General features: G+C 57.6%; 1 protein-coding gene across 1 annotated transcript; it reads left to right on the top strand.

The window, feature by feature from the left end:
- The first annotated feature begins 1,060 nt into the window (after positions 1 to 1,060).
- LOC102575659 (zinc finger protein 585A-like) lies at positions 1,061 to 11,581 on the top strand. The gene is given in 8 exon segments (XM_059725414.1): positions 1,061 to 1,152; positions 1,877 to 2,508; positions 2,608 to 2,818; positions 3,629 to 3,801; positions 4,801 to 4,927; positions 5,533 to 5,652; positions 7,991 to 10,557; positions 10,559 to 11,581. Coding segments are annotated over 7 exon segments (3,669 nt in total). The 5' UTR covers positions 1,061 to 1,152; positions 1,877 to 2,145; the 3' UTR covers positions 10,667 to 11,581.
- The last annotated feature ends 1,178 nt before the right edge of the window (positions 11,582 to 12,759 follow it).

Here is a 12,759-nt window from a genome sequence, read left to right as displayed (position 1 = left end):
GGGAGAGGCATGGGCAGAGCTGGGGGGGGCAGGGGCTGTGGGTCAGGAGTGGGGGGCACTGGCAGGGCTGGGGGGGCAGGGGTGCAGGTCAGGAGTGACGGGCACTGGTGGGGCTGGGAGGGGCACGGATGGCGGGTCGGGAGTGGGGGGCACCGGCAGGGCTGGGGGGGCAGGGGTGCAGGTCAGGAGTGGCGGGCACTGGCAGGGTTGGGAGCGGCACGGATGGTGGGTTGGGAGTGGGAGGCACTGGCAGGGCTGGGGGGGCAGGGGTGGTGGGTCGGGTGTGGAGGGCACCGGCAGGGCTGGGGGGTGCATGGATGGTGGATTGGGAGTGGGGGACACCCGCATGGCTGCGGGGGCAGGGTCGGGGGGTCAGGAGTGGGGGGCACCGGCAGGGCTGGGGGGCAGGGGCGGCGGGTTGGGAGTGGGGGGAGGGGGGCGGGTCGCCTGGGATCTCTGTGGGAGGGGCTGGGGGTGAGACCTGGGGGCTCGGCTGCCTGGGTCCTCGGGGGCTGGGGGGTGACAACAGTGCGTGGTTGCTTCTGGGTCTGGAGTCTAGGGTAGGGATCAATCAGTGTTTAGACCAGAAAAAGCTCGCTAAAAAGCATTTTTCCAATTCCTTGAGTTGGTCTAATAAGATACTAGATTTACCAAAAGAAGTTTGTGTGGGGGGCGGGGTGGGGGCGTCCTTTTCTCTTTTCTCCTTCCCTTTTTCTCTCCCACGTCTTTTCTTTCTCCTCCCCCGCTGGATGCGGGCGTCTTCCCTCAGGCAGGACAAACAACACACACACACACACACACACACACACACACACACACACACACACACACACACACACACACGCGCGCGCGCGTCAGATAACACAGCAATGGTCTCGCTGCCCCGCGTCCAAACCGGGCTGACACGACAGCACGGGGAGCGCGGGGGAAGCTGCGCTGGGCAGGGCGGGGGGCAATGCCGTCGCGGGTCTCATTTACATGCGATTTGCATATGCAGATATGGGCGGGGCTGAAGTTCGACTCTAGGGGCGGGCGGGGTCCAAGAGGCTGCTGCCTCCTCCAATCGCGCCGCGCATGGCTTGCAAAGCAGGCTGGGAAGGGCCAACAGCCCCCCCCACACTCCGCCCCGAGCAGGACGTGCCCGGCGGGGAGGTGAGTTTCTGCCGCCCCGTCCCTCCTCCTCCCCGCCGAGCCCGGCCCGGCCCGGCCCTCGGGGGCAGCGCTGCGGGGTAACGGGGGGTGGAGGGTGGAGCCCCTGCCCTCTTCCCCCCCCCCCCCCCCACTGCTTCCTCCCCTTGGGGTTTCCATCCACCCCACTCCACCCCCAACACTCTCTCCCCCCCCCCCGTCCCAACGTGTACCTGCAGGCAGCTGCTCTCCAGCCTTTCCCTCTGAATTCGCGGCCAGGTGTTTGTCTGCGAACGTGCCAGTGCCCTGGTGCCCCTGTGTCCCGCTCCCACCAGCCCCTTGCACACCTGCACGCTGCCCGCCTGCACGGGTTCCCATCCCTCTAGACACTGTGAATTTGGGACAAACACTGTCCCGGGTCATGCCGCCCAGGACTGGGATTCGCAGTTCCTAATTGGGCTCAGTCCCACCCAATCAGGGAGCAGGGGTGACCCTAACTGCAGGGCGGGTGCAGGAGGGAGCAGCCGATGGGCCGGGAAGGGGTGGAGAGCTGTGGCTGCCCCATTTCTCCAGCCAGACTGGTGCCCGCATCCTGCGCTGGGGCCGGAGCAGTAGGAAGGATGGCTCCGAGACTGCTCCAGGTGGGGTGGTCGGGAGCATCAGGGCCAGGCAGACCTCGGGCTGGGGCAGGGTTACGGTCCCCGGTGTTGCATCCATGGCCAGATTTCTGCTGTCTTCTTTCCCACAGGTGTTCCTGGAGACTGGACACTGCCGACAGGCACCGTACACGAGTCTACAGAGAGCGAGAGCCCAGGCTCCCATACAGGGAGATCCCTGCTGCGGAGACGTGGCTGCTGCGCTGGAGAGCGTGGCAGCCGTGGGCCTCCCCTTCCCAGCGGGAGCTGGAGGAGCAGGACGCAGGAGGTGTGCAGGCAGGAGGGGCTGAGGGTGCAGAAGTCCCTCGTGTCGTCCAGACCGGAGCCAGTCCAGCACCAAGAGCTCTGGGGACAGGACGCGATGCAGGCCATGCAGCCCCCTTGCGAGGCCGAGCTGCCCTCCGCGACCCCACAGCTGGCACTGCGGGATGAGTTCCCCACCCTAGAGCCCTGGCGCCAGCTCTTCCGTGGCCTGCGCTACCGGGAAGCCGAGGGCCCAGGGAGGATTTGCAGCCACCTGTGGGAGCTGTGCCGGCGCTGGCTGGAGCCCCAGCGCCGCAGCAAGGAGCAGATGCTGGAGCTGGTGGTGCTGGAGCAGTTCCTGGCCATCCTGCCCCCGGAGATGCGGAGCTGGGTGTGCAGGTGCCGCGTGGAGACCTGTTCCCAGGCCGTGGCCCTGGCCGAGGGGTTTCAGCTGGGGCAGGTGGAGGACGAGAAGCTGCACGTGAGAGCATTTGTTTGGTGCCATCTGCACCTCCACCTGTCGGGGGATGTTCCCCCCCCAGATCCCGGCTCCCCAGTGACACGTGTATCTCGTCCCCAGGTCACCGTGTGTGTGAAGGTCGAGGAGGGGTCCTCAGACCAGATGCAGCCCCCGGGGACCCTGCCGGAGTTTGCTGATTCCCAGGTGCAGCAGCTGAAGGCTCATCATAAGGACAGGCCTCTGGAGGAGGCAGGAGAACAGGAAACCCCAGAGCCCGAGGTCGAGCTGCCTCATGTCCCCAAAGAGGAGCCCCCACCAAACCCGGAGCCAGGTCCTTACCAGCCTTTTTGATGTACAAGCTTAGCATGGGCTCGACACCCAAAGAGTAGCAGTTACCTCCCCACACCCCCCGCCATTATTAGTGTTGGCGACGGGGTTTAGGTCAGTTGAGTCTGGGGGACAACTAAGTAGAAAACAGGGCTGGGAGTGGGGTCGCAGGCTCCAAACAAGTGCTGCACGGGGGGACAGCGAGCGGAGCAGAGCGGGCAGTATCCGGTGGCTCTTGAATGAGTCCAAGGAGCCAGGGGCAGGTGAGGTGCGGGATGAAGTCCTGGCGTGCAGTTAGGAGCCTGAGCTGCTGTCCTGCGGTTGGAGTGAGTGGCTCCAATGCCTGCCCCTGCCCGGGACAGGGCCGCAAGGTTTGTACCTGTGTGGCTGGGGTGGGACAGGGCTCTGGTCCCTGTGGGTGGTCCGAGGCCCAGGATCTTTCTCACTCCCTGCACGCTGCTCTCAGAAAGATGCTTTAGGTGACTGGCTCTTGCCTTGCTGCCATGGTCACAATCAGTGATCTAATTGCTGTTCTAATGATCAGTGTTGTAAAAATATCAGTCTGTAAAAGGCTGGTGCAGGTGATGCGGAAATGAGTCCCCAGTGGCCTCTGGCTGGGCCAGGTGCAGTTCACCCAGGCCTCCATCCTGCTGCAGATCCCCGGGACAGGGGAGACCTGGGAGATGTCAGCACTTGGAGGGTCCCCAGGTGGGTGCCCCGGACCAGGCCCTTTCCCAGGTGAGGTGAGGAGCGGTCCTTTCCAGTGGGCAGGGGGCTGGACTCGATGATCTTCCGAGGTCTCTCCCACCCGCAGGCACTGGGACCCTGAGCAGAGCGGATCAGCAGCCTCCCGAGGAAGGGCTTGTAAAGCTGGAGCTGCAGAGACCCTCCCCAGCGAGACGGGGACAGAGCGGCTCCCTCACTCCTGGGCTGGGCCAGCTGCAGGAGGGCCAGGGCAGGCTGGCAAGGCAGAGGGACAGCATGGAGGTGAGCAGGGCACCAGGTGGGGGTGGGAGTGCAGCTGGGGCAGAGCCCAGGAGGAGACAGAGGTGATGTCAAGAGTTTGGGGAGCAGAGAGACCAGAAGAGTGAGCAGGGGTGCTGGCACAGGAAGGCCTGGTCACAGTCCAGCCAGCCAGCACCAGGGAGCCTGGGGCAGTGGTCTCTACAGCTGAGCCCAACAAGTCCTTTCCAGCCTGGCTAGGACTGGGGAGCACAGAGGGTCTCTGCAGTCGATGCCAGCAGGGTCCCCCCAGCCCATCAGTTTGGCAGGAGTGAGCAGCACACCTGTCTGCCGATTATCTATGTTAGCGTGAGGGGAGGCAGAAGCCGGGATGGATTTGCAGGTTACAGATTAACTGACTCAGAGGCGCAGCACAGGTTTTTTCGATTCCACACTCATTTGATAATTTTGCATTGAAGGGTGTGCACAGACCAGACTATTAAATAGAGAGAGTCTTTTGAATACCAAGTGCAGAGGGGCAGTGTGGTGGGAAGGGGGACAGTGCTGGGAGAGGGAATGTTAATGGGACAAGACTCCACAGTCCCTGTGTTGACCGTACGTAACACAACCCAGCCTGCAGATGATTTGTGGTTGCACAACTCCACGTTCAGGTTTGTGTTGAAATGTTTGGTCTAAGGACAGCTGCTCTGAGGTCAGCACTGGGAAGTCCAGGGAGGTGAAAGTGTCCTGCCACAAGCCTTTCTCTCTTCCTGGACCAGATGCCACGGGGCAGTGGGAGGGATTGTAGGGCACAAGCAGGGGTAGGGAGGCTATGCGTTGGGACCAATTTTTTCTTTTATGAGAGATTTTGCAGTTTTTAAACAGAGAAAACCAGGATCCCTGCATGTCACATGTCAGCTTAGTAGTGTACCCCTGTCTGTCCTGGCTAAGCTTGCAAAGCGCTGTAGTGCAGAGTGAGTGCAGACAGGGCTGGGGGGGCAGTGGGGACAGGAGACACTGATGCTGTAACGCTTGTGCCGGCAGCTCCGGGCAGTGTTTGAGGACGTGGCAGTGTATTTCACACGGGAGGAGTGGGAGCTGCTGGAAGAGGAGGACAAGGGGCTTTACCGGGACCAGATGCTGATGAACCACCAAGCCCTCGTTTCCCTGGGTAAAGCTCTGGTTCTTGCCTTGCCCTGGAGCCATGTGAGCTCTGAAGTGATGTTGTCTTTTCCCTGCTTCCAACAGTCTCATCCTCATGAACGTTTGGCTGGTGGCTTAAATCCCTTTCCTCCCCTCTACTCTGTCCATGAGTAGACTTCTCCTATCTCATACCTGTATATATTCCTCCTTCATTTGATCCAGCCACCTTCCCTGGAGTCTTCCCCCTTGATAACATGATTTCCCTTTGCCTTCTCATTATTATCATATCATTTGCCATTCATTGTGCCTCAAAATGCATTAACAGCTGTTGCTTGTGCAGTTATTCTGATTTCCTCCCTCTCTTGCCTAGTGTGTCCTGTCCAAACTCATTTCCACTCATTTTCCTGGAATTGCACTGGTGTTTGCTTCCTATGACCATACGTCCACTACCCTGATGAAAAGGACCATCCTCTTCTCCCTGCTATGCCTTTCCTTTTAGCCTAAAGGTCCATCCTCCCTTTTCCTTCAAGTCCTTAGTATAATCCGTGAGTTCATTGGCTCCTTTCCCCAAATTTCAATTACTTATTCTGCATCCAGTACCAGTGAATAAACTCTCTTTAACCACTGCCCAAGCAGGATATCGAGGCCCTGCCCCTGACTTAATCTGCCGCATCCAGCGAGGACAGGTGGAGCTCTGGGTCCGTGATGATGAGGACTGTGGGGAAATGCAGAAATCAGAGGATGTGCTGCCAGGTAAAAACGCCCCAGAGTAAGAGCATGCACACAACACCCTCTTCCTTTGTTTGTCCGCTGTGTCAATAACTTTCTCATGCTAAATTGCCTAATCCCCAAGTTCCTTACCAGCCGTACAGTTTTTCTCCAGCGATAATTATGGCTAATTCTTTTAATCTCTTCCAGTATTCAAATGATGGTATTCTTTAATATTTAAGATGGCTTTCTGGATCAGACAAACATCCCATGATCAGGGTTTTTGGGGACCAGACATTTTCTCGGGAATCGTGCCCCTTCTATATAATGGACAACGCTTTCCTTGTTGTTTCAAAAGGATTGCTTGGTGCCACGGGAGCACTCCCAGTGCCCCTCTGCCCTGCAAGATGCTGGAGAGATGCTAAGGGTCAAAAGGAAATGAACAAAAGGATGAGAATACAAACAAATGGTCAATCTGCCCTTCTCAATCTTTGGCGTGACTGATATGTTTGAGGCCCAGGAGGCCATGCTCCAGGGATGTACCATTTTCTGTAGCCACTTCGCAGATATTCCAGAACCCATCCAGAACTTGTGCTTACATTTCATGTCTAGCATAGTTAACACCACAGCCACTTACAGCAATAACGGTACACAAACACAGCTGTGCAAGCAAGACAATGACTATGCAGAACGCAGTGAAGCTCGAATCTTCTTTGTAGCAAGGGAACTTCTTGATGACTCACTGCTGGTCCACAACCTGGAAAACACAAAGACAAAAAAGGGAATGGCTTAACCCCCTTTAAGTTAGTTCATGTCATGGGATCACTTCTGACACTGTGGCTGGCTTGGCCCTGGCCCTGGCCCTGGCCCTGGCCCTGCTGCAGCTCCTTCACAGATTCCCCTCTTTGCAGCTTGAGAGGCTGTTTTTTCAGCAGTCTTTTCTACTTCAAGTGACAGCTGCTGCAAGGTGTACCCTGCCACACACTTTCCTGCCTTGGCTTTCACCAGGGGATTTCTTTTGGGGTAGGCTCCCCCTGCCCTTTTCAGAGGAAAAAGTAGCCCACAAGGCAGTGGGAGCCAAGGTTTTCAGGCGCTCTGCACTCGCCTTTCTCAGGAGTGGCAACGTGGTGTTGTGTAGAGACTGCCCTGCCACAAGTAGCTCCACCGCACTAACCAGTCCCAGGAGGGTGTAGTGTTTAGGTCTTACCCAGATCTAATTGTTAGGCTCTCCTTCCCTGGTTATCTTCACCCCTCATGGGCACAGTCTCTCACTTCTGGGTTTTTTGTGCCCCAGCCATTCTTGCTAGACAAGACAGAGGCTGGGGTTGTCCCTGGTGTCTCCTTGTCCAGTTGACCGGGAGCACTGGACGTGTGGAACCTTGGGTGCGGGCTGCATGAAGTGGGTGGGTGGGGGGGGTGGGATTCAGAAGATTTCATGTTGTGTGGGGAAGTGAATCCCCCACTGTTTGCACCAGATTCTCCCCTTGTGATGTTTCCTCTATGGGGCCCCAAGTGTCACGAAGCCTGAGGCTCAGCCCAGAGTCTGTGTGCGGGTTCGTGCCAAGGCCTTTGTCCCAGTGCAGCTGTCTGTGATGTGGAGGCTGCCTGGGATTCATTAGCAGAGGAAAGCTCCATGGGCTCATTCCCGGCACCAGACATTGCCCCTGAAACATGTAGGTAGCAGATCACTGCTCTCAATCCTCCACTCCCAGAACAGTTCTTGGAGGGATAATGCATGAAACACGATGGCTTTTGCTACCAAGCAGTGTAAGGCAGTGCTCAACACACACTCCTGACTGGTGACAAGTCCTGGACATGCACCCTAAGGCTGTTCAACCTTGTACCCAGATGCTGCTTTCAGGAGTGCCAGAGATCAAGGGCAAGCATTGCAGATGGGTCTCACCAAAGCACTGGCGCTTGTGGAGTGTGTCAGCCCAGTCAGGTGGAGGGCTCAGCACCATCTCCCCCTGGACCCACCAGTGCTGTGGGATACAGCAGCCCTTTGAGAGCCTCATTTTTCCTTTCATCAGATCCCTCTAGTCTCATCCTCTTAAAATGTGAACCTATTCAGGTACAGTCCAAACACACATGTCCCGCATGTTCGTTGGATCAGGGCCTGAGGTGATGGGGCTGAAATCTGGGCCAGAAACCTTGAGAGTCTGCCTCCTAACTCCACTGGGTAGGGAAGATGAGACTGGCACAGGGACCTGGCACTGCCGCACCCCCAGCACTTGGGCCTGTGGCCGAAAGACCTAGTTTTCTTGAGGAAACACAAGTGCCAAGTCCTGTCCTGCTCTGAGGCCCATCCCAGCAGAAGGAATAGCAGTGCTTGCCCCTTGGCAGCAGGGCAGGGACTAATCTGGTGTTTCTTCCTCCCATGCAGGACATGCCTGGTTGCTGAGCAGAACTGAGGAGCAGGCTCCTGAGGAAGGGCCTGGAAAGCTGGAGCCACCATGGGCTTCCCTGGAGAGTGTGGGTGAGGTGGATTCCCTGAGCCCAGTGAAGGACCAGTGGCACAAGGGCCAGGGGATGCCCCCAAAGCTGGAGAATGTAGCAGTGAATGTGGTCCCATCTCTAGTTGGGCATTTGAGTGAAGAAGGGAAAGAAGCAAGAAAAAGCCCAAGGTGCAGGGATGAATATGTCATGCTGAGACACCTGAAGAGGCAGAAAGCAAAGGTGCACTGCAGAGAGACACTGCATCCAAGGCAAGGCAGTGTGGGGGGCCTCAGAGGGAAGCAGGAACTCACTGCCAAGCCCATAGGGAGAGCCCACTCCTGCACTGAGTGCAGGAAAAGTTTTAGCTGCCCCTTGCTCCTGGCTCTCCACAAGATAAGGCACACTGGGGAGAAGCCCCATGTACGCGCCACATGTGGGAAGAGCTTCACCTGCCTCTCGACCCTGCCTGCTCACCACCAGATCCATTCTGGACAGCTCCCCCACCGCTTCACCAAAAGGGGGAAGAGCTTTGTGCTGCTCAAAACCCAGGATGTACACAGGAAGAAGTGTCAGTACTGCTGTGTCACATGTGGTAAGACCTTCACCCATTTCTTCTCCCTGGTTCAGCACCGGCGCATGCACTTGGGGAGGAAGACACGCCAATGCAAAGAGTGCAGGAAGAACTTCATCAGCTGGCAAGGCCTGTCCCAACACTCGTGTGTGCAGAGGATGCAGCAGCCACACTGCTGCACAAAGTGTGGGAAGAGCTTCAGGCAGCCCTCCAGCCTGGCCAGGCACAGGTGCATGCAGACACGGGAGAAGCCTCATCAGTGCTCTGTGTGTGGAAAGAGCTTCACCCGCTCTTCCACCCTGGCCCGGCACCAGCGCATCCACACAGGGGAAAAGCCATATCATTGCTCTGTGTGCGCAAAGAACTTCAGCTGTTCTTCCTCCTTGGCCAGCCACCAGCGCATTCACACGGGAGAGAAGCCACATCAGTGCTCTGAGTGTGGGAAGAGCTTCAGTTATTCCTGCAACCTGGTCCGGCACCAGCACGTCCACCCAGGGGAGAAGCCATATCTGTGCTCTGTGTGTGGGAAGAGCTTCAGTTATCCCTCCGAGCTGGCCCAGCACCAGCGTGTCCACACAGGGGAGAAGCCATATCAGTGCTCTGAGTGTGGGAAAAGCTTCAGTTCTTCCTCGCACCTGGCCCAGCACAAGCGCATCCACACAGGGGAGAAGCCATATCAGTGCTCTGACTGTGGGAAGAGCTTCAGTTATTCCTCCGACCTGATCCGGCACCAGCGCGTCCACACAGGGGAGAAGCCGTATCATTGCTCTGAGTGTGGGAAGAGCTTCAGTTATTCCTCCCACCTGGCCCAGCATCAGCGCATCCACACAGGGGTGAAGCCATATCAGTGCTCTGAGTGTGGGAAGAGCTTCAGTTCTTCCTCCCACCTGAACGAGCACCAGCGCATCCACACAGGGGAGAAGCCATATCATTGCTCTGAGTGTGGGAAGAGCTTCAGTTCTTCCTCCCAAGTGGCCCAGCACCAGCGCATCCACACAGGGGAGAATCCATATCAGTGCTCTGAGTGTGGGAAGAGCTTCAGTTCTTCCTCCCAACTGGCCCAGCACCAGCGCATCCACACCGGGGAGAAGCCATATCAGTGCTCTGTCTGTGGGAAGAGCTTCACCCAATCCTCCCACCTGGCCATGCACCAGCGCATCCACACAAGGGAGAAGCCATTTCAGTGCTTTGAGTGTGGGAAGAGCTTCCGTTCTTCCTCCCAACTGGCCCAGCACCAGCGCATCCACACAGGGGAGAAGCCATATCAGTGCTCTGTCTGTGGGAAGAGCTTCACCCAATCCTCCCACCTGGCCATGCACCAGCGCATCCACACACGGGAGAAGCCACATCAGTGCTCTGAGTGTGGCAAGAGCTTCAGTTATTCCTCCCACTTGGCCGATCACCGGTGCATCCACACAGGGGAGAAGCCATATCATTGCTCTGAGTGTGGGAAGAGCTTCAGTTATTCCTCCATCCTGGCCACGCACCAGCGCATCCACACAGGGGAGAAGCCATATCACTGCTCTGAGTGCGGCAAGAGCTTCAGCCAATCCTCCAGCCTGGTTCGGCACAAGCGCATCCACACAGAGGAGAAACCATATCAGTGCTCTGAGTGTGGCAAGAGCTTCAGTTATTCCTCCCAGTTGGCTGATCACCAGTGCATCCACACAGGGAAGAAGCCATATCAGTGCTCCGAGTGTTGGAAGAGGTTCAGTTATTCCTCCCACCTGGCCCAGCACCAGCGCATCCACACAGGGGAAAAGCCATATCAGTGCTCTGAGTGCGGCAAGGTCTTCAGTTATTCCTCCAGCCTGGCTCGGCACAAGCGCATCCACACAGGGGAGAAGCCATATCAGTGCTTTGAGTGTGGGAAGAGCTTCAGTAATTCCTCCCACTTGATCCAGCACCAGCGCGTCCACACAGGGGAGAAGCCATATCAGTACTGAGTCTGGTAAGAGCTTCAGTTATTCCTCCCAGTTGGCCAAGCACCAGTGCATCCACACAGGGGAGAAGCCATATCAGTGCTCTGAGTGTGGAAAGAGCTTCACCTAATCCTCCCACCTGGCCAAACATCAGCATGGCCACACAGGGGAGAAGCCACATCAATACTCTGACTGTGGGAAGAGTTTCAGCATCCCCTTCAATCTGGCCCAGCACTGGCGCATGCACAAAGGGGAGAAGCCACATCATTGTTCTTAGTGTAGGAAGAGGTTCTCCTACTCCTGCAGCCTGTCCTGAACACCAGTGCATCTACACAGGGAAGAAGCTACATCAGTGCTCTGAGTATTGGAGATTCTCACCCATCTCAGCAACCACCAGTGGTGCATTCAAACCAGCTCCCTCATGCTGGTGGCCTGCAGAAAGAGTTCCCCCAGGCTTTGCCCCTTGTAGGAAACTGTGGGAGTCCAGAGCTCAGATGCTGGACATATGGTTGGGGGCAGAGGGCTAAGAGGAAAAACCTCAGGCAGAGGTCAGCCCCAATGTGGGGGGAGGAGACGAGGAGGAGATGATCTTTGCATCAGCCTTGGAGCTTGTGCATTCCCCATCATTCTCTAACAGTATTCCCAGGGGAAGAAGTGCCTTAACGCTAGGGTGCCCTCTCCCAGACGGCTGACTTCAGATGACACCTGGGGACTTTTCTTGGCTGCCTCCAAGATTTCTTCTTCCTCCTGGTCCCGGTAGATGAGCCCCTGAGTTGCAGGGAGGAGTGCATTTATGGCTGGGGAAGCATTCCCTACAATTGTCCCTAACCTTGCCTTTCCTCACCTCCCCATCACCCCTCTTCCGGACCTGCCCATGCCCAGTGGGGTCTGCAACGAGCTGCCACCTCCGGAGTCTTTTTGGCCTGTTTTGCTCTTCAGCCTCTGCAGAACTGTGCACCACGGGGTGTGTGCTGCTCCCCTGACCTCCTCCCCTTTGTTGTATTCTCTCTCATGCCTTCCCCGCTACTAAAACCGCAGAATTGGACATGGCATCTCTGTGGTGGATCTCTGTGCCCTCCGCCAAGCTGTGCAATGGGAACAGACCAGGGCCCACAATGCTTTCCAGGGCAGATCTCTCTGTGCCTTCCAGCCCCTTCCCTTTCTGAATGATTCACCACAATGCAGAGGTTGTTGCTAACCCTTGGGAGCAGGAGGTGGTCTGATCTACCCACCCTGCTGCTGCCTGACTGGCTGCTCCCACCCACTTCTGCCCTCTTCCCACAGCAGGACCCAGAGCTGGGTGAGCCAGAGCCACAGGGTGAGCAACCCTGGGCGAGCGACTGGCAACTGGCTCAACAGCTGCCCCAAGCCAGCCCCGTCTGCCCTGTTCCTGCCCTCACCCACCACAGCCATCCATCTTCACCACGGAGGGGACTGGGAGAATGGGGGGCAGTCTGTGCATGGTGCCAGCTCCAGGGGGGTGTCTCCCCCCTTGGGAGAGCAGGTTCTCCACACCGCTGACAGCAACCCTGCCAGCATCCCCCAACTTGTGGTGCTGGAGCAGGTATTAGGGTCAGGACGGGTGGTGTGTGCTGGGCCTGTGCTGGAGCATTGGGCACAGGCTGTCCAGCCAAACATGGGGGAATCAGGCTGAGTTTGTCCCCTCTTGGGGTTGGCGAGTTGCAGCTGCAGCCCCTGCAGATTCAAGGGCTTGGCTGGAGGTGGGGGCATTACTGCCCATGCCCTGCAGGGCAGGATGCACCACATGGGGCAGGGGGGAGATGCACATTGACCTGTCGCAGATGCTGGTGTCTATCCCATGTGGCATTTGTGTTCAGTTGGGCAGGTGTGAAGGGAGGCAGTCTAGGCAGAGGTGATACCTCATTGCCCTGCAGGGGGCATCATCATGGGGGAGGCATAACTCCACCTGGGGTATGTATGAGGCACACCTAAAGGTGGGACTTGGGTGTCCACACTTTCGTGGGGCAGGTGTGATAGGGGTGTAATGGGGTAGGGGGTGCTATACCACCATTGTGCAGCAAGGGGTACTGTGGGGGTGCCTGTGCTCACCTGGGGCAGGTGTGGGGTGGTCTGTCATGGTGTAGCAGGGTATGTGAACCCCCATTTTTTCCTCTCCTACTTGCACTCCCCACCCCTGAGCCCAAAAAAGCCCAAGCCCAACTGGTGACCCCACTCCCTGCAGCCCCGGGGGATCTCCAGGGG

This window comes from Alligator mississippiensis, chromosome 1, assembly GCF_030867095.1.
Source record: "Alligator mississippiensis isolate rAllMis1 chromosome 1, rAllMis1, whole genome shotgun sequence".
NCBI classification, from domain to species: domain Eukaryota; kingdom Metazoa; phylum Chordata; order Crocodylia; family Alligatoridae; genus Alligator; species Alligator mississippiensis.
This window is presented reverse-complemented; position numbering and strand designations above follow the sequence as displayed.